Source organism: Anarhichas minor, unplaced genomic scaffold, assembly GCF_050575085.1.
Source record: "Anarhichas minor isolate MPS153535 unplaced genomic scaffold, ASM5057508v1 ptg000041l, whole genome shotgun sequence".
NCBI lineage: Eukaryota > Metazoa > Chordata > Actinopteri > Perciformes > Anarhichadidae > Anarhichas > Anarhichas minor.
Genome location: NW_027466487.1, coordinates 1,473,048 through 1,494,705, shown reverse-complemented (window position 1 = coordinate 1,494,705; position 21,658 = coordinate 1,473,048). Strand labels below are relative to the sequence as shown.

The 21,658-nt window shown below is 38.7% G+C and overlaps 3 protein-coding genes across 4 annotated transcripts; 1 reads left to right on the top strand and 2 right to left on the bottom strand.

Moving 5' to 3' along the window:
- Positions 1–189: 189 nt before the first annotated feature.
- On the bottom strand, positions 190–6,206 carry LOC142969591 (TBC1 domain family member 15). Its single transcript, XM_076109572.1, has 10 exons — positions 5,736–6,206; positions 4,136–4,321; positions 3,874–3,992; positions 3,305–3,408; positions 2,421–2,488; positions 2,138–2,284; positions 1,575–1,665; positions 1,298–1,446; positions 1,053–1,194; positions 190–954 (listed from the first exon to the last, which is right to left on the bottom strand). Exons 1-10 carry the CDS (start codon positions 5,944–5,946, stop codon positions 792–794), a joined length of 1,380 nt encoding a protein of 459 aa, XP_075965687.1. The 5' UTR covers positions 5,947–6,206; the 3' UTR covers positions 190–791.
- A 1,686-nt stretch (positions 6,207–7,892) lies between these two features.
- LOC142969604 (uncharacterized) lies at positions 7,893–11,014 on the top strand. The gene is made up of 8 exons (XM_076109587.1): positions 7,893–7,944; positions 8,056–8,159; positions 8,250–8,624; positions 8,724–8,759; positions 9,008–9,134; positions 9,416–9,484; positions 9,711–9,792; positions 9,892–11,014. The coding sequence occupies exons 1-8, from the start codon at positions 7,901–7,903 to the stop codon at positions 9,964–9,966; spliced, it is 912 nt and encodes a 303-aa protein (XP_075965702.1). The 5' UTR covers positions 7,893–7,900; the 3' UTR covers positions 9,967–11,014.
- Positions 11,015–14,856: 3,842 nt separating this feature from the next.
- LOC142969590 (sialic acid-binding Ig-like lectin 14) lies at positions 14,857–20,476 on the bottom strand. 2 transcript variants are annotated; one of them, XM_076109570.1, is made up of 10 exons: positions 20,341–20,476; positions 19,123–19,192; positions 18,549–18,911; positions 17,399–17,689; positions 16,300–16,548; positions 15,954–16,214; positions 15,747–15,837; positions 15,427–15,519; positions 15,238–15,310; positions 14,857–15,153 (listed from the first exon to the last, which is right to left on the bottom strand). In XM_076109570.1, exons 2-10 carry the CDS (start codon positions 19,169–19,171, stop codon positions 15,118–15,120), a joined length of 1,506 nt encoding a protein of 501 aa, XP_075965685.1. In that variant the 5' UTR covers positions 19,172–19,192; positions 20,341–20,476; the 3' UTR covers positions 14,857–15,117. The 2 variants fall into 2 exon arrangements, with proteins under 2 accessions (XP_075965685.1, XP_075965686.1); XM_076109571.1 differs by having other exon boundaries at positions 20,346–20,458.
- Between the last annotated feature and the right edge of the window lie 1,182 nt (positions 20,477–21,658).

The window sequence follows — 21,658 nt, the reverse complement described above, 5'->3', positions numbered from 1 at the left end:
GTACATTCATATGTTTCTGCATTCCTATACTTTTTCTTATCCCAGTTAATCTATTACTTGCAGTTGGTTAGTAATATGAGGGGGTTTTCATTCAGAGCATGAATTAAAATTATTAGTTTTCACACTGCTGACTTCCTGTTTTATGTAAGGTAAATAAGCAAACTGAACATGGATATTGCCAACACCATATAGTAAACAATCATCAGCAGGTTTATTGAGGTATCATTTTTTTGGTTATTTATATAGTGTACATGTTTCATTCTCAGTTTAAAAGACAGTAGTGCAGTAATTTTCCTTCCCCCTAGTACATGGTCCCTCTGCCAGAGCGCAAAACTGGATGTCTATTCTTGTTACATAGGCCTCTCTGACACAGAGACCATCTGGCATTAAATATAACTGCAGTTCGTTACAAACACCACCTGTTGCGACACACTAGATCTCATGTTTTCACACATGCAGTCGAATATTGCGTCACCCGGAAAACAAATCCTCTGAAGCATGATTCCTATCTCTAAGATATTGAGCTTAAGCTTTATATTATAATTGCAGTTAAGGAGAGCAACCAAAATAACTCACAGTTGATGTGGGTCAACTGTCATACAATAAATACTGTACATTTATAATAAACAGCAGTTACGGATACAATTTAAGGTAAGCAGCCATCAGTGTGTTTCCCTCAGAAATAAAAACAACAAATGTGCCATCAAAACTCTAAATAGGGATTATATGTCCCTTGTTACAAATTACAGTTTCATAAGAGACTTTGACATCAGGTATTTAAATAGTAGCTTTCACCTTAAAAGAAGTAAACTACGGATTTGATAAAGAAAGTCCTCTTCTTTGCTATTGTCCGTTTTACAGCACATATAGTCTCGAGCACAGCGCTTGCAGTAGTTGTACAAATGGTGCTCTGCTTTCTTTAGCGTGCTGTTCAGTTCCAGTGTTCCCTGAAGGCTGCACAAAAAGGCAAATATTTAACCAACTCATTCATTAACAAAAACACAATCCGTTTTTATGTGATGGGACTTTTATGTCTTAGCATACGGACAAACCTGCTAGTAAACTGGATAAGTTGTACTTCATCACGGCAACGCAGCAGAGACTCTCTGTTCTCTAACAGGATGGCTGCACAGATGAAGAGCTCAAAGGTGAAGTCAGTGTTGATGGCCTGCAGCTCTGACTCTGAATTGTCCTCTGCAGAGACACATCGCTGCATTAAAGTCAGACATTTAATAGAGGCAGCTATCCCTCCACATTCAGCCTTGTTTATTTTACCAACTTCAGTTCTTTGTTTTACCTGTGCCGCATTTTCGTGCAAGCCTTTCCTTATAACGGGCTCGGTCTACTTGCTGGGAGATAAGCTCCAGGTGGTCACAACTCAGGATCTCGAACAAACGTAATGCGTCACTGTGTTCAAACTCCCTCTGGAAACCCAGCAGCAGCCACCTAAAAAGGACACACAACACATGCACACACAAAGGAAATGTGCGTGTGGAACAATAACACATATAATCCCATAGTCAGACATAGAGAATAAAAATAGAGAATGGTGGCAAAGATCTGTGTAGATATACCTGTGGCAGAAGGTGAAGCTCTCCATGCTGTCTGTGACCAAATGAGCATAAAGCTGAGGGTCCAGTTCCTTCAGCAGGGCTGCCTCCAACTCTAAAAGAGATTTAAAAAAAAAAAAACTATTTCATATGTTTCAACTACAGAATCCAAACTCATAGACTGTACTTTATTGCAGTGTAATCTGTAGTAAAACAGTAAAATCTGTTCATAACAAACGCTTTTGTTTTGGATGGATTTTATTTGATTTCTAATGCCTTTTTTTCTAGTTTATGTACATTTTCTTTGGATTTTGTTCATATTTTATATGTTTTTTTTGTCTGAATTAAGCATCAAACTTCTACTGATTGGAAAAATAAAAACTTTCAGAAAACGGTACATTCTGTATCAGTCTAATACACCGTACACTTACATATAAAAATGGGACAGTTGATGGCATGTACTGGAATTATTGTTTTCAACATCCTTGTTTTACCACTAGAGGTCACAAATCTTTCACAAAACATTTATATCTTGGAAACATAGCATTCATTATCCATTAAGTTGCATTTCTTGTTGGCTATCCGACCTATTTTCCTGTGCAGACCATCAGCCCTGAAGTCCTTGGAGAACTTCTCCATGTAGCAGGAGAAACTCCAATAAGCGTCAACCTCAGAGTTGAGAACCTCCAGGAACCGGCTGCACAGGTCATTCATTCCTTGGGCATAACTGACCTCTGGATCAACAAACGAGAGAAGTGATGCACAAACAACCAACAGTTAGTGCCTTTAACGGGGCAACACACAGCCTCTAATGCTGCCTGATCTTGTCAGTGTTAATAAACCTGAGGTGGGCTCATTCTTGCTGATTACCTGGATGAAAAGCAGCATAAGTGATGAGGATATCTCGCAAAACCAAGAGGTTGGCTGAACCTTCACCCCTGCAGAAACAGAAGTCAGCAGAATTAGTTGAACACTGCAGAAAATGTTTTCATACATTGAGTTGTCAGAGTTGAGTTGGTCTCTATAATTATGGAAATAATCCACAGAAACATTGGATATGACGATGGTTGCTTCCTCACATTCATAAGACAGGAATCCTTTTCGATAAATAACATACTAGTAATACTAATACTATAAATGATAGCTTTCATGTTGAGCTTTCACACCATAATTAAAAATGAAGCTATTATCTATTATTTTCAGCATTGTACCAAAATGCTTGTATTTTAGAGAAGCAGTCACGGTGGCTACCAAATAAAATTTGGTCTTTTTACTTTCCTCAGTGTTTATCTAAATGCAGAAGCAACTCACAGCTCACTAGACTTAAAGTCTTTCTTTTAACAGGTAGATAATGCTTATAGCCTATAAAATGCTATTTGTACATTTTAAGATTCAAGATTTACAGCATAACCCAGGAGAAAACAAAGCATGTACGACCTGTGTAACTAAGTGCTGTGCATAAGATGCCAGGATTCCTTGTTTTTCATCATTATTAAAAAGTGATGTGGCCTTCAGAGTTAATTGTGTCTTACAACAATATATCAAATTTGACTTACCACAGTATATTGCTTTTTGTTATGCTTTCCAGGTCAACTGAGGTGAGCAGAAAGTGAATGATCCCTTTTTAGCTGCTTAAAACTAAATGTCTGGATGTTTACTCCCACAAACTTCAGGTCAAGGGTCAGCAATAACATCCAACACACTATCTTTTGACACATAGTTAAAAACCACAACAACGGCTGACAACCACTCACTGATAATAGCTCAGGTCTCTGTTAGTTCTCGGCACATCCTTGCCGATAATCCGTGTGGCTTCCCGCAGCTCCTCTTGGTCAAACGTGACTCGCTCAAACAATATCTGGCAACAGCAAGGAAACGTAGAAACAAATATGTTGATTGTCTGAGTGAACTGCTTTAGTGGAGTCCATGCATTTGATCACATTTAGTCTTGTAATTGCACTAGAAATGGGAATTGTAAACTTGTGTCAGTTCATTGTGTTGAAGCTGCTTGTGAAGTATCACTATCTAAATGCACAAATCTATCAGTTGTTCCGAAGTGCACACACTCCAAATACAGAAGTGCCTTATACTTGAGGGAGTACATTATATCCTGTTGTGTAATTTCCCTAAATATACTTCACTCCTCACACTTTAAACACACAATCTCTTCTATCAAACAAAGACAAAGTAAACACATTTAATTAATGGAACTACAGACACAGACTTGTATTGAACAGAAAAACAGAATTACATATAAAATAAAAAACATAGCATTGAAAAATAAAGATAACAATTATACTAGCACATATTTAACCGATCTAACCTGTGCCTGAAGCTCCAAGAAAGCCAGTCTGTCCCTGACCTCCTCAGACTGGTCCTGGGTATGTTGCTGGGCCAGTGCCTGCCTCTGGTCAAAGTACCTGACTGCTGCCACCAACTCAGCTGGAATGAAGACAGGGTCATGTGGTCATAGATGTTTTAACAAAAGAAAAAGTAGTGCAGGGAAAGAGGAAAAACAAGAATGAAAGGTTGACACACTTGAGAGCCGTATGACTCTTCATTGCGATGCATGTTTGGGCTTTTACCGTCAGTGCCGTTAAGGTGCATCCGCACGGCCAAAGGAAGGAACTGCTGCCACTTTCTCTTCATGACCCGGTAACGTACCACCATCTGCTCCTGCAGCAGAGAGCGCTCTAAAGTTGTCGAGCTGCAAGGGTACATCCCAAACAAGAAACTCCACGCCAGACCACGCTCAGAGGGACACACGCCACCTGGACAGGGATTGAAACCCTTTTGATCATTTAAAGTGGTCAATATAACTGACTCACCAGTGTTTTCCAGCCAAAAGGTAATTTGAGCTTCAGTCAAACCAATCTCCATCAGAGCAAAACCAACCCTGAGTGAATCACATGCAGTAATTTGGTGGAAATTAGGTGTGAAATGAGGGAATCCTTATGAAACAGTCGCTGATCCAAAATTGTATGAACTTTACCCTGCTTTCATCGGGATTTGAGACAAGGATTTCAGATGTCTTATGTAATGTTTCACTCTGCAGGTTCTTTAATCTTTGGTTTCCATGTTTGTAGGGATGGAATGTGCATAAAGGTCAAAAGGCCTAAGAAAAAGGGGGGTGGGTTTCCACATTCCTGCTAATAGATGATAGATTCAAAGTGATGTTTTACCCCATAAGAGCCCTTATGTGTAGATGTTTATCATCCTGTGCCTAGTACAAATCAACATAACAAGATAGTGCCAGGACCAGTTGAGTGGCAGTCTAAGGACTGTGTTTAGGGGCTGGTTTAACATATTGTACGCACTGGAGCCACAAATCCAGATCCTCATTTCTTAGCTTCCCACACTTCAGTGGATGTTTTAGTCTGGCTGGTGAATCTCATGTGATTTTATTCTGGTATCCGTGGCTTTATCACAGAAGTCACGCTGGAGTTCTTTACTGGAGGGGGTCAGATGTACAATGCAATGTTAGATTGTAGAGAATAGTTCGACTGTGGCCCAGCTAATGTCTTGAAGCAAAGTATCACTTGACTTCCTCTCCTCTTTGTCCGTATGAACAGTCACTGATGCATCTGCATTCATTGATGCGTGGACACATCTGATAATAAGAATCCCTGTTGAAGAATTTACTGCAGCAGCACAATACTGCATGTGAAGACAGTTTTATTTTTCTAGACACTAAAGCCACATGTTGATTATAATTTTATTATTATTTTACACTTTGTTCAGAATTATATTGGGCCTCATGACTCGTGTTCAGGGTGAAAACCCATATACATTATTATACAATTATACAACTGCATGCAACGCACTTCCATCTCATACCATACTATATTTATACAGATATGTGCAAATAATATTTCAAACATGAATTTCACTGGATTAGCAAAGATTTTAATGGGATTATTAAATAACCCTGTTTAACCTGTTGTAACCTCAGAATAAAGCTTCTCCTGCATTAAATTCAAACTGAGCCACTGACTAATACTGAAGTTGAATGCAAACGTGCATACATTTTGTAATAATTAAGTAAAGTCATGCTTTATAAATACTATACATATTTAGGAAAATCACTTGAACTCTTTCTGTGATTTGTAATATCTGCATCTGTTTTGATAGATAGATAGATAGATAGATAGATAGATAGATAGATAGATAGATAGATAGATCTACCGTTTTTGAAAATATGCATCCTCAGCCGTGACTCGTCGACCCTCCCCTCGGCGTCCATGACTCCAGGTAAGGTGAGACGTGCGACGGACTGAGCAGGAGAGCTGACCGCTGCTACTTTCCTCTGGAAGCTGGCACCGGATTGGTGACTATCCGGGGAGCTCGTCTCATCTCCGGCTGTCGGCCGCGGACTCCCGTGATTCGAGTCCTCCATCGGTGGCTGCAGTCGTCGCGATCCCACCACGAACAGGTGAAGCAGCGCTTGCCAACAGACAGCAAACTGTCATCCTCATGCACACCACTGCTCACTAAACAACGTCCCAAAAACGCATCGGGAGCTGAAACCAACCGGGACTGACTTCCGCCAACAGGAATCGACCCGTTCAAGATCACAAACAATATTGAATGACTTTCAGCAAACCATTTTACGCCCTGTTGGGTCTCATTCGGCCATCCGGGAGTCATATGACTGTACCTTGAGATCCGAGTTTGGCCCACATTCCAGGTGGTCTCCAGTGCCAAAGTTCACGTTGGAATTTGCGAGCGTGTCTCACTCCACCTAGTGGTTTCATTTAACAGCATCAAGCACACAGTTTTATCCCATCAGTAGCCCAAACTGACGAGAAGGTGAACCAAAACACAACACGCAATTCTCTTTTATGGTGTGTAGGCTATTCTTTAATCAAGCTTGATTCGAATATCATGTTAATATTAGACCTACATGCCAATAAAGTTTGTTGGCCTGCTTTTGCGAATGAAACAAAACAATAAACCCAGGGATACTGGGTTATGGATCTCCTAAATTAACTGTGGGGTAGAATATCATAGATCTATATGTGAAATGAGCAACAGAAAAGGTAGGTCATGTCCTTCTGAATCCAAAATGAAGGTCTTATGATATAAGGTGTCATAAAACAAAACACCTTTGATCAATATCTAAGCTAAAACGGACTTGACTGAGTTATTGATGTATGATATCTGCTGTTGCAGCTACGAAAATATATTCCTTAATCCATAATCTTAATGGGTATAAGAACAGTATTATCCTCAGCTGCAGGAAACACATTAAAAACACTGTGTGAAGAGCTTTGGAAGATATAGGCTAGCATTTATTCATCTTTTACCATTACTGGCATTGTACATTGAAAGGGTTATTGATCTCTGTTGTCCTCCTGTCCACACTGGCTGCGAAGTCTTCCCTTCCTACAGTGGTCAAATGGAAGTGATGGGGACAAAATCAGAATCCAGAGTCAATGCATTCTAAAGTTCAGCTGAAGCTGATATGAGGCTTTCGACGAATCAAGTTGGTATCTGTCTTTTTAGAATGAAACTCCTCCTTTGTGCTTCCACGGCCTGTGCTTCTGCAGCAGAGGGTTAGTTACACAAAGAGGGAATTTGGTGCGAAAATATTGTTCAGCTTTGAAAGATGAATTGATTTGTCTCACTAACAGACATATCAGACAGCTTGAGCCTGCTGACTGCTTAGTAACCTTTGTGGCCAGCAGGAGGAACAGTTACAGCAACCAATAACACATCAATTTACATGTCGGCATGTCATTGTTAGATTAGCCTTTAAAAAATTTGAACCTATACTTTTATTTAGAAGCCATAATTTCAAAGCTCATACCTGACATTATTGAAACTAGTCTGTGGAGCAGAGATGACACTTTACTATTTGAGGAAAGCGGATGGACGACACCTCTATCTGTGTGAAACCTTGCACATATTAGCCTATGCTGTTGTGACACTGATGTGGAAACATACAAACTGTTTATTCACACCTCTGAGCTACGTTATGAGTGTAAAAAATAATTATTGGTGAGAGAGATGTGTTTGGTTCTACCCGTTTTCCCTGAAACTAGTAAAGCAACTCTTAACACTTTTCAATTTTGTATCCAATGCATTAGTGATGTTGAACTAAAGCCCTCACACCTGCTCTGTTATATCATCATTTATATCAAGCACATATTCTTCTCTGTCCAGTTTTTTTGTATTTTCAAATTATATGACGGGCACAGCACATCAGCTTCAGTGTTTTCTCATTTTCTCTGAATCTCAGTGAGAAAGTCATACCATGGTCAGTGTTCGCTTTTCTGTCCCAACTTCCTTTTTTTCAAGTCATGCTGAACAGGAAACACACCCAACCATTTCACATCAATGTTACATCAATGACACAGCACAACAAAGCCCTGCAACCACAGTCCCTCTCACAGTGAGTATTTACTTTCAGCAGAAGACAGGCAGTTTAACTTCAGAACTTTTGTAGCACGTAAGCCACCACATGTGATAGACAGAGCTGAAACACTGAGTTCACTCTACACAGTTTCAGGATGTTGGTTGACCTCAGAAAGTCCTCCTTGGATCAGATGAAGCTGATGGGCCTGATTGATCTCACTCTCATATTGATCGTGGCGTCTAATTCAAAAGGTGACTGACACATTGAGTCGATTTGTTTGTTTTATATTTTATTTCATGAAGTATGCACTTTGATAAATATAAATTCTGTTTTGGTTTTAGACCTAGGTCAACGCTGGGATGTTCATCTCTCTGGATATATCAATGCAACCTTGGGTTCAGACGTGACCATACTGTGTACATTTACCATTCCACCTTTATACCAGAATGAAAGTGTTAAAGTTTACTGGAAAAAGCGTGAGGGACGCAACTTTGATTCCATTACAAACAACAAAAATCCATATGTTTTTCACCCGAATAACGCACTTGTGCTTGAGAAGTACAGAGGAAAGACCAAACTCATTGGAGATGAAAGCAAAGGAAACTGCTCCCTCAAGATCAGTAACATCAGGCATAATGAAGCAAACATCTATGTGAGAGTTATGGCAAAGGAGTACTTCAGTTTTTATGATAACTCTGTTTCCATTTCTGTATCTGGTAAGACTTTCAGTAAAAACATTTTAAAAAATTATTTATGTCATGAATCAAATTGACTAAAGAGAAATTAATTCAAAACCTTACATGTTTCTCCCACAGGTCTGGGTGTTTCACCAATCCCTCCTGTTCCAGCTGGTCAGCTTTTATTCTCTCATTCACATTCATATACTTTGTTTCTGTACTCCTCAATTTGCTAATAGGCTGTTTAATATTTCTATTTCTATGTCAGAAAAAGTAAGTTAAAATGTAATGATAATGAAAACTGATTTATTTTTTATTTTTTTTAGTTAGGATACTACTAATACTAGTTTGATATTCAATATGTCTAAATCTGTAATTTGGTTTCCTTTATTAATAAAATTACTGTCCACGGATATACGTAGTTTCCTCCCAAGTGAATACGACCCAGGAGCCTCGACTGCAATGGCAGATGGCCATCTCTGTATCAGTGGGTGCAATTCTGATCGTTATTGTTGTCGTTGGAATAGTCTTTGGCATAAAACACAAAAGGTAACTTCATTTTAAACTAATTTAGAGTGTTTGTTTTTTACGAGTGATCGTTGTGTTTTTCTTAAGTAAATCATCTGCAGACATCCTAAACTCACCTTTCACTCAATAATGTTTTTGCTTATTGTCACTTCACTTTGATGTTTCACCCTCACATGTGCAAACGGATGCATGTGCATGCATGTTTGGTTTTTTTTGTCTGGAGGGGGGGGCTTCAAATGTGTTGTAAAAATATTTTTATACAAACAGATGAAAGGCTAATATCTTTTTCACTATTTTCACAGGTCAAAATCTTCTACCAGGAAAGATTCTGGATATTATGCAAATTTTAGCCGAGCAAACCAATTGAAAAGGTTTGTTTCTTGATACAAATGTGAAATCGAATTAGAATGTAGACATTATTTGTTGTTACTGTGTATAATACAGAAAGCAAAGTTTAATACTATACTTATGAAGACTTTTGACTCTGAAAACAGCTGTTCCACCAGATATGTGAATGTGAATTGCTGACATAATGACACATTTCTGATCTCCTGTCTCTCAAGTTGGAATCCAACCTGGTCTCTTTTGTCTTTTCAGTGAAGCATCTTGCAAAAAACAAGAGCACAAGGAACCCTCCAAACTGAAGGACATTGATGAACCTGTCTACATCAACATTGAGGTACAATACCCCCACTCAGTTGGGTTTTAATTTACTAAGAAGATGGGAACTAAGTCAAAAACCACAGCCTAATATATAACCCAACGTCTGTCTTTGCAGGCCCCTCCAGATCAGATGGCTCAAAGTACGGATCACTCAGACAATATATATGGAAATGTGGATTATTCAAAATAGTAGAAAAGCTGCTTCTCACAAATCTATTTGGAACTTCATTTTGAACGGTATTTCTGTATCCTGCATGTGTGAACATGGTTTTGTTATCACGAGTAAGAAAGGAATCACTGCATCCTCTTAAGGATTTTATGAGATAAAAACGACATGCCATTAATAAAAACAAAGCAGAGTTACAGTTAGTCTTCTGTATTTACTGGCTCATGGTTGCAGAAATTGTGAGAGGGCATCCCCCTCAATCTGATCGGCCCACCAAGAGACGACCAGAAAGAGACGAAAAACAACTACAATGAGACTACCACAAGAGACAAAAAATGGCCACTGTGTACGACTACACAGAGACAAAAAAGAAAACACAATGAGGTGCAAAACTACAAAGTCAAGCAAGCTGTGTCATTTGTAGTTGTTTGGTGTCTCTTTCAGTCTGGATGTCCTATATGAAGTAGAGATGGGAGACCTTATACATGTCTGTTTCCAGGGACCAATTTCCCAGTGACAAATAGATGATATTTCTTTATATAATTTCAATTTACAATTTTAAAGTTGTTTATTTGGCCTTAGTTTATTACAGTGGATATGTAACCATTGATAATGGACAGTTTATTATTGCTCAGAACTAAGGCTTCAAATGTGTCTTAACACATTATTACTCATTTTACAAATGTGCCCCCTGGTGTGACCTGCAATCGATGTTCACCTTTTAATGCTGTGATCTTTCCCTCACCATAACCAAGCGTGAAACAGGAGAAGATATCAAGAGTTCCGTTTTCTGTGGAATATATTCATGTAATCTGCTATGTTCCACTGTACAGCTGTGCAACTTCACTTGACACATCTTGGGTTTAGTGACATGATGCATTGTGTTTTTTCTAGTCTTTCTCAATATGTTTGTCAATTCACTTCCTGTGTCATCTGGGCAGGAGCTGAAACTTCTGTTTTCTTTTCTGATTCAGTCTCTTATTTAGAGATGAAGTTCTTTTTTGTAATGCCATTTAATTTAGAACTATGATATAGAATAAGAACTGTACCAAACAATAAAAGGTTAAAAGTGGATGTCATTGTTTGTCCAAAGTGTTCTATATTTATTGAGCAATAGCCAAATTTCGATTAGATTTTGCTGAGGATGAGCCTTTCTCGACCTTGGTTGTATCGGTGTGCATACTGGAGCTGGCTTATCATCATCGCTGAGAGTCTCTTGTCCTAGTTTTTCATTTCATTTGTACTGCAATTTCTCTAATGTGATAGACCAAACTAAACAAATTCTTATGCCGTACTTTAAAACAATATTTTACACTATGTTCAGCCGCTCCTACAATCCCTTGTTGCAATCTTTGCCTCCCTGAATATTAACTTAAATAGGTGGATTTTACTCATAGAAGTAAAATTCTGAATTTTGTCAGTTTACAAACTTATTAGAGTTGCAACTCAAATACCAGTTACGTATTCAAAAGCTATTAAAAACACAGAATATCAAATTTCTTCTTTGTGAGGTTTGACCTCATTTGACTGACCATCACATGACTCTTCAAGACATGCCTGAACAGCAAAGCTGTGAAATGTAGAAATGGAATTTCCCCCATGGTTAATTTCCTCAAAAGGAAATGTGGTTACAGTTCCCTGAAAAAAAACCCAATGACTGATAAAGAGCTAAGGTTACATGTGGTCAAGTAAAAAGTAAATCTTGTAACTTCTCTAAGATCTCCTCACAGGTTTTCTCTGTGGCACACTGGGTTGGCTGTCAGTGACACCAGGGCCGTTAGTTTGTCATTTCATTTTACTTCCTGTTTTTGTGAGTTTTTGCTTTATTAAATTTTTTTTTTTGCATCTGCCCATCTGGGTTGTGCATTTGGCAGTGATAGTCTTAAAAATGCAACAGTCCTTTTAGTGATTCATCTTTTTCCATTTTTTCTTGTGTTTTTTCCATCGGCAGTGACACAAAATGTAGCGTCTGTGCATTGCTGGAACACTGTGTTCTGTGGAATTCCTTTCTGTATTCATATTTTTAAGTTGAAACAGAAGTAACATGTTAAACAGATGACAAGTAACAAAGTAATATTGCAACAACATCCGTCTCCTGAGCTTCTGCTGTATCTGTTTAACTCACGTCATGAGCTCAACGCTTTGTAAAACATTCGGTAACGCTTTCAGTTTTAAAGGGTGAAGCTGGACTATAAATATCACATACAAACGACACTGCACACATCTTCACTAAGAGAAGGTGCACTCAAACAGCCATTAAAAGGATTCAGAGGTGAGGGAATTGTTGGTGCAAAAATACAACAAGCCGTTTAATGTGTCTTTCATTGCCTTATGCCTTTTTTTTACACTTTAGATTTCTCTTCCTCGTCAGTGATGGAGCTGAGGTTGTGGTTTTCCTTTCTGTTGTTACATGGTGAGTCTTACATTAAACATTCTTTTGCATAACATATTTTATCTTACACTTAATGATAAATCAATGTTCTCTGTTGTTTTCAGTGATCCATGTCCAGACCTCTCACGGCTTGTGGTCAATAAACGTACCGACAAAGATTCCTGTCGTGCAGGGCTCCTGTGTAGTCATTCCCTGCATCTACATTTACCCCAAGCCCAACACAATGCAGAACGTGAACAGGTGGAGAGGATTCTGGAAGGACGAGAATAAGGTTGTCGCAACCAATCTCCGCAAATGGAAACTGCCCAAGGAATACAAAAAACGAACCCAGATTTTGGGAGCTCTGGAAGTAAACATTACATTACAGTCATTTTAGCAGACGCTTTTATCCAAAGCGACTTACAATTCAGAGTCTATCACATTTCTACACCGTAGTCACAGCTACGGGAGCAATTAAACAACTGCACCATGCTGCTGGATGGTGTCAGGTATAGTGATGGTGGCCCTTTCTACTTCAGGATTGAAATGCCGCAATACGGAAGCTTCTCCTTCACAAATAATCCAGTATCCATTGATGTTATACGTGAGTATTATAGATTACTTTAATAATTTGTAAGGCAACACACTTAGATTTTTTGTAAATATTTGAATCACTGTAATATATCGTGTTGACATTCTATTCAAACTCTGCAGGCGAACCAGAGCCTCCATCTCTGTCTGTGGAGGTGACAGATATAGTAACTGCCTCCTGCTCTGTGTCTCACGCCTGCCCAATGTTTCCCCCCAAATTGTCCTGGAGCCGATCTGGAACCGTCACCTCTCGAATAAAGAAGCTGAATACGTGGCAGTGGAAGACGGTGTCAACCCTGACCTTTCCCCCTCGACTCACTGACTTCGACAAGCCTTTAAACTGCACAGCGCGGTACAGAGGAGGGAAGCATGTGACGAGCTCCGTGATTCCCACAATGTAACGTAAGCCCAGTGCAACGGCCTAAATATCACCCTTTCATTCTGCATGGTAAATAATAATTAATGTGTCAAAAAGTTTCACATCTATAGTTTAATTAATGTCTCTCAGATGCTACATTTGTAAAAGTTTACTCTCCATACAGATGTTGAGCTGAAAAGGAAATACTACCCTGATGTGATATGATTAGAGAGAGATACTGTTTGACCGAAAGTGAATTATGAGTCCACATTCTGAATTAAGAAACACAATCAGTCAGTTAACACATCACTGCACACTGTAATGCCATTTGAAAGACCTGAAATGCCCGACCTCTTGATCAGTTATTTACCACCTCATATCTGGTGTGTTTACTTCAGTAATACTTCACTGTTTGATGCATCTTTCAATATGATTTATAGTGTGTCTTATTAAAATTAAATACCATTAAATAATTAAATGCTTGATTGTGTAAAAACAGAAGGGTATGATGGAGAAAGATGCCCCCCTTCGATTTGTGTTTGAATATGAATAAACCAACACAGTTTTGTGAGAATGTGTAATACATTTTGTCATAAAAAAACTTGATTGTATGATTTGTTGATATATTTTTTAATTATTTCAGATTATAAAATGTTTCAGGGCACCTATGAGGTTGAACTTTCAAGAGATTAAAGAAAACAAATCAACAGGCAATATTTAAATTCCTTCACCATTTCTAAATTCTAAAGATGAAATATGAACAACTTGTGGGCTACCCTTCACAGACCTATTTTTCTTTATCTGAACGCTAAAGATTACTGAATTAGCAGTTAGCAAATGAGTTGTAAGCAGTTTTTCAGATTTCATGGTGTTAATGTTTGTTACACAGCGATATAAATCAGACTGCATTAAACTGGGAAGATGACTTTGGGCCTTTTGTCCACATTTTTCTAAATACTACAAAGCTGTTGAGGAATACTGTATCTCCCAAAGTGAGTTTGCGTTTACAGTTTATGATCATTTGAGGCAAGGCTTGTGCCAAGAATAGAGCAATGTTTGGTGTTTCTGTTTTTGAAATGTGTGATCATCTTTTTTTGCACCTTAGACGGTAGCTTCCCCTTTGGCTTCCTGTCAATTTACCATTAACACACTTTTAAAGCCTCAAGGGGTTTTCCACATTGACCTGAGCACATACAGAATATTTTCACTTTCTAACTTGTTTCAGTTGATTAATGAATAATCTGTGCTGCTGCACATACTCAAACATTTACAGTAAAGTCAGTCAGTTAGTACGGCATTGAAATTATTCTTCCTTGAGTGTTTTGACATTGTGACACAACTGTTTTTGTGAGGCAAGTGTACACATATGTTCAGCGCATCTGTGCTGTGCTGTGATGAGCACAGTGACCGTGTTGCTTTTATAGCCGTCAACAGGGGTTAACGGGGTTATTTGGCAGCAAGCCAGCATTTTGTAACTTCAACAGCGATGTTCTTATCTGTCACTCTGATAAAGAAACCATGGCTGCAAAAGAGGAAATTAAAAAGGTGTAGCTTGTGCAGCAAGTGTTGTTATTGGGTGACACATTGGCAAATATAACAGGGAAGTAGTTTAATGGTGATTTTTAACACATATGTTACTTATGATCAGACAAGCAGTCAGGGAAAAGTCATATTTAGACATGAACAACTTAAAAAAAACAGAAAAACATATACTGTATGTGAATTACAGGAGACAGAAAAATATAATTTGTCATTTATACAGAAGATAGCATATTAATAATTCTGCAGCTTTCTTGACTCACATCAGTTGGACAACAGAGGGACTGCAGCTGTTCCCCCAATGAATTCAACAAAGTTACATATTGGCGTAGATTGCATCATCACAGTCAGTCTGTAGGAAATACAATTAACTCACTCTCTTCTCTCATGCATATACATATTGAATGAATGAATGAATGAAGACAGCTTAACATACCTCCATGTTGCCGTATACATGGTCGGTGGCATAAATGCCTGCGCAATGTACATCCTCATGGCTCTTCTCTTTTCTTAGGGCAGAACAAAAAAAAAAACATAAACACACAGGATTACTTAAGGTCAGCTTCCTTGTGTCATTTTACATCATTAGGATTGTTTTGTTCAAACTGAGGTGAATGACTGAAACCTTTTAGTTGCAGAATACTGAGGGAGCGCCACATCTTTGTTTGCCTTCTCGGTACTAATGTGAGGTGTTAGTGCACTTGCAGATCTCCCCCTGCTGGCATAATAATGTTTTTTAATTTAGGAACATGAAAACAACCATTGAAACTTTTCACAACAACTGAAACTGATGCTAACTGCAAAATTCAATACATCTGAAAGATTTTGCAAGCTGACTTTCTGCTACCACATGGTCAGAAGGATGTGCTTTGACTGTTATTGAAAAGCAAAATCATTTTACTACTTAGTTTAAATGACGGGAAACATTTTTTCATAGCAACTTACCATTTTTTTAAAACTCTCACTGTTATCAAAAGCATCACCAAAATCCCGCCTGCTCCAGAAGCGATGATAATATAAAGATTCTGCATCTTACCTGTCCAAACAGAAACCATGTGGTGTCAATTTTTGTCTTTATCAATATAAAATGTATGCCTCTTGTCTTGAGGTGTGTGTCATGCACTTCTGGAAATAAAAATAAATCTTCCTTACTGTTAACAGGTAAAGAGAGTGTTAGGTTGGCATTGCCAAGCGTGTTGTTTGCCAGACAGTAAACGACCCGGGAAGATCCAAACTCTGCCTGCAGAGTCCCGATGGTAACGGAGCCATGTTTTTCTACCTTGATGCTTGGCAGGACCCTGTCAGAAAGCACAAAATAGACCATACTGGCAGGCTGGGACTCTGCAATGCACACACACTTCACCATATCCGCCTCTAAGGAGCAGGAAGAGATCGTCTTAATCTCAGGCACATCTGTAAACACAAGAATGTACTTTTATGAGATCATTTTAAAAGAAAACTCTCCTTTATCAGTGCATTTCTTTGATTGTTTACTTACATAACACATTGAGCCGCAAAGGGTTTGATTTGCATTGTCCCACTGCATTGATGGCAGTACAGAACAGGGCTCCTGTGTGTCTGGAGACATTTGGCAGCGTGTAGAGATTTCCTTGATGCAGTTGAGCACCCGTTTCATTATGCCACTGATAGGTGGCTGGGGGGTTAGCATCACTGGAGCATCTTAGTCGCACAGCTTCTCCCTCCTTTACATCTGACTTGTGCTCAATATTCACATTCACTGGGGCGTCTGCATGGAATCATACAATAATACCATGATGTAGTACATTTGGCAGTCTTTTACAAAGTAATGCACATAAACAAACAAGATGATAAGAGTCTACAGCCATGCCAGCATCTCTGTGAGGCTGTACATACAGGGACAGCAGTGCAAAGCGTTAACTTTGCTAAATGCTCTCAATGACATTGCATGACAGGTATAATGTTTATCATGTTGAAAATCTTGTTTGCATGATAATATTTGATAATTAGCACAATATACAAAAAACGTTCAAGGCTGATGGGAATGTCATTAGTTTTGCAAGTGTGTGCTCCTAAACCAAAGTATTGTAAAAAAAAAAAAGTAAACCAAATGGTTGCAGTAAACGAAAAGTCACCAAAGTTATAACAATTGGAGCACATAAATGTGTGCAATTAATCCAATAGTTGTCCAGACATTTGACTCAAAACAACAAATGTCAACTTTATGAAAAAGTCAAGGGATCACCAACATCAGTAAGATTTATCCTCTAGGGACCACGATTGACTGAATAGTTAATGAGATATTTCTGGCAGAGTTAGTGTTGCTAAAAAAGCAACAGGAAAGGGCCAAAATAGGCCCCTTACACAGCAGCCATTTTGACACGTAGCAGGGTAAACACAGGTGTTAGCCTGCTATATGATATCAAAATGGCTGTCGTAAAAAAGGCCTTTACCTTTATAAAGCTGGTAGGTTTTCATTTGTGCATAGAAGATACACAGAAGCAGACAGAATGTGATGTCCGTCCTGCAGCCAGCTCATCCAATAAAAAAGACAGTAAGGGACAGCGAAATGAGTAATGTTTATATCAGCAGTTTTTACAACGGCCACAAAGACTTACATTTTACTCGGAGGACCGTTTCTGCTTTGTGGTGCTGCCCTCCCTTGTATGTCACGGTGCATTGTAAAGGCTTGTTGTGATCAGCGCTGGTAGGGTGAAAGTTCAGAGTAGATGTTGCTGTCCAGTGGCCATCGTCCAGCGGCTGTGATTGGAAGTGTTTCTCTCCAGGGAGGCTCCAGGTGAAGACAGGTGGTGAAGTGGGGCAGGAGTGAGACACAGAGCAGGATGCAGACACATTTTGACCCTCCATTACCTCCTCCTTCACTGATAATTGGATGGGATTTAGTTCACCTGTAACAATAAGAAAGATCATGATAGGCAGGCAGTGGAGGGTACTTACTGGGCTGGTCAACTTTGTATTCTGGCAGCACATGATGTTGGGGCTTCCATGAATTTTGGAAGCACTTTAGTTGACAAAGATAAAAAACTTGAAAATCCCAAATCATGTGAAATTACATGAGGTTACCAAAACATTGCCATGTGCTCTTGGGATGTTGCTGTTATTTTTTTACTTCATCAATCCCATGTGCTGCCCCAAATCCAAATTTAGCTTAACAAAAGGCAGTTCCCCCTCTGATAAAACTCTAATTCTCAATGTACTTTCATCACAAAATCATAGGTTTTCAGTCTGATTTCAAGATTTGGACAAATTTGGACATTTTGGCACAGGATTTAACACATAGGAATTCTCAAAATGGGCGGCATTCAATATATCTGTCTCGAGAAATGAAACTGTTTCAGTTGTGTTTTGATCAAAGTTATTTAAAGCGAGAGGAGACCAACCAGTTACAGTAGCACAAATAAGGAAGTGGGAATCGGAACCAACAATTGCAACCTAAATGACCAACTCAGTTGAATTGTCAGAGGACTTTGTTTGAGCTTATAATTACAAATTCAGTTTTCGGACACAACTGACATAAACCTTTGAGGTAAAAATGTAAATGTGTTGTAATTATTTCTTTGGAAACGTGGTTGTTTGCACAAACATCTGAAGTAGAACAAGTAACTAAATAACACGAGGAAAGTAACCAAATGACTGTTGTCCTGATTCACTGATTGCAACACGGTAATTAAAAAGAGACTTCTGTTAAAATGCTGGAATTAACTGTACTCTTACACAAGTCTGGTGAGAGTTGTTGTTATTACTTACTAATCATTGTAATGGAGACTGTGTTCTTTCTGTAGGAAAACTTTTCATGGTCTGCCATTTCAATCCTGAAAAAAAAAGGCCCTCGGTCATCTTGTTGAAGGGGATCAATCTTCAGTGAGCAACTCTTCTGTCTGACATCTCCCAGCAACTCTGTCCGATTCCGATACTGCTGCATCCTTTTCGACTTGTCTGGGTGATAGATGACCTCATGTGTCGCCTCGAGCCACATCCCCGTGAACTCAGTGATCTTCTTGCCTGGATCTGGGTAGTTAAACGAGCAGGGGATCACCACACAGGATCCAGGGAGACCTTTGACTGAGGACGGCACCTGAATTGTCCAAGATGAGGCTTCAGTTTGAGTAACTGTTGCAGAGGAAAACGGGATAAAATGAGACAAAGACAAAGTAGAGAAGAGAAGGACTTGCATGAAAAACACAAATTCATCTAAAAATCTAAAGCCTGAACAAAAACGATATTAACACATCAAAAAGACAAAAATCGGACTATTTAACTGCATTTCTTGTGAGCAACAAGAGATTATAGCTGACTTTACAGTGTAGAGAATGTGCCATACCTTTAAAGCAAAGGCACACAAAAATCATAGGCCATTTGACAGAATCCATCTCGCCGTCTGGGGGTCAGACCTGTGAATAAAATGACAGATATTTCCAAGCTTGTCAGGTGCCACAGTCATTTCCCTCTGGTGAGAGATGACTCCTCCAGTTTCCATTCCACTTTTAATACAGCACACACACACACACACACACACACACACACACACAAATTTAGATTTATTTTCTCGTCAGACATATATTGGGGAAGTCTTTTGTACTAATCATCATTATTATTATTTTTTTAACCATGTCTTGTGCTCTAAACTATTCTCACCTAAGCTGTATATATAAAAAAGTTTCTCATTAGCATTTAACGCTTTTTAAATGTTATCTCTGTTCTGCATCTGATATCACAACCCTGGACTTTATCACAAGGTGTGCTGTTCTGCTGCTCTCACTTCCTTCTTATTGGATTTATTTTAGTATTCATGACTTCTCCACTTTTAGTTTTGTCAGGATTGTTCCCCACTTCATGAAGCCCATTTGCCTTTGAGATCATCGCCAACAACAACATATTTTTTGATATGGAGAACTAAAAACCTCACTCATGGTTCCTTTAATTATTCATTTGATATTGATGTAAAGCCTTATAGCCCCATTGACGGGCCGCCGTTCGTTAGTGCGAGCCCACTCTGAATTCAATGAGATAAGTTACCTTTACTAAAGAAGCACTAATTATTATAACAGTGAGATTGTAAAATGACTTAATTATGCACAACAGTAATTTCTCTATCAGTGCGGGTGTCACTGTTTTTTTATTTACTTGCTAATGAATATGTTGGAGACCTTTTCTGATACATTGTAGTTTATTATTTGACAGCAGTAAAAATATTAAACCTCAGATTAGACATAGTACAATGACCCATTTTTGCACTGTAAATTAATCAAGAGGCTAAAACAAAATCAGCTGGAAGGTTTAATGTATTTGTCCAACAAGCTTTCTTACAAGTTAGTTACAAACTGTATTTGCTTCAGAGAAATGACTCTAAATAACCTTGAGAACACTGTGCTAAGATACAATACATTGATTCAAAATCCATGTGGTACAAAGATAAGACAACAGTGCGGATTGAAAACAGTGACATGTAAACTCCTTGAAAAGTCCACAGACGATGCAAATGATATCACTCTTTTTTAAGATATGAAGCTCTTCTCACAGAAAAATGTCATTACTCTACCTTACACCTTTGTGTGTTTCACGGACGCAGAGATGTTAGATTTCCTTTGCTCAGTTCAGCCTTGATCAGATTGATATTTGCTCAAATTGTGATTATCTGAAACTGTACAAAAAATATATTGTCACTTTTGCTTCCATTTCACATCTAAGAAAGTTGACACACTGATGCATCATTTCCTGGTTATAGGTTCACACCCAGTCTTGTGGTGAAAACTGTGTCTCTATGACAGACCTCTCATGTTGCAGTAGCATTACAGGGGCTGTTTGCCATTATCCCTTCAAACATCACAACTGACAGTATCTTCTTGCTGAGTTGAAGATGTAATTGTCTGCAGTGAATTCAGTCATTCATGAGGCTTGATCTCCAACAAAAGCAGGGTTCAGCATTTCACCCATATTTGGATAAAGGCTGTCGCTCTCCTGGAGAGCTAGGTCCACGTAGCGGATGCTGCGAGTGAGGTGGACCTTTTTCACAGATAAACTCTGCTTTGCTTTTACTCTCCAGAGAGCCTCCTCTCGTTGTGTCAAGACGTCCTCCAGCTTGACCGTGTCCTCTTCCTGGCGCCCCCAGGACAGTTTCTTGGGAGTAGGAGTGATGAAGCCAGTGGACACTGAGTTTCCCATGGCAGGAAATGTGCTTGAATTGGAAATTCTGTGAATTAAAAAGCAGGAAATGTACCAAAATGAAAATTACACATTACATGAAAAATACAATGCTAAACTGTAGAATCCACACATAGTTTTTTACATGGTAACTAAAACAGGTCACGGGGATGTCCCTCCTTTCCTCTGGTTTGTTTGCTGTCCCAACGTTAAATGAGAGGTGGTCGGACTCCTTCATTTTAAGGACTGTCCTGCGGGGCAGATTGAAGGCCTGATCTTGTCTGTCATCAAAGGAATAATTAATTGTATCTCTCTGGGTGAGAATAAACACGGCAGTAACAATACAAGTTAATCACTGCTGATGAATGGTTCCTCCAAACAGTTTGTATTTAAACAGTCGGTCAATCAATCACTGGGAAATTCCTTCAATCACAAACACACAGTCAAAGCATACATTTCATCCAGTTGTATTTGTTGTAAGCTTAGGTCTTTATCATCAATGTTTGAGTTTGATTTATTTTGTTTCAGGTTGCATCTTAATGGTGTACGAAGTATAATATAAAGTATGCTGTTAATATAAACTGTATACGATTAAGTACACATGTCATTGTTACATTTATTAATAATATTACATTTTCCCTTGAGATGGTTCATGTCACTGTAGACCCTTTATGCAGCATTTAAACTTTTCAATGAGTATATGGCTGGATTGTTTT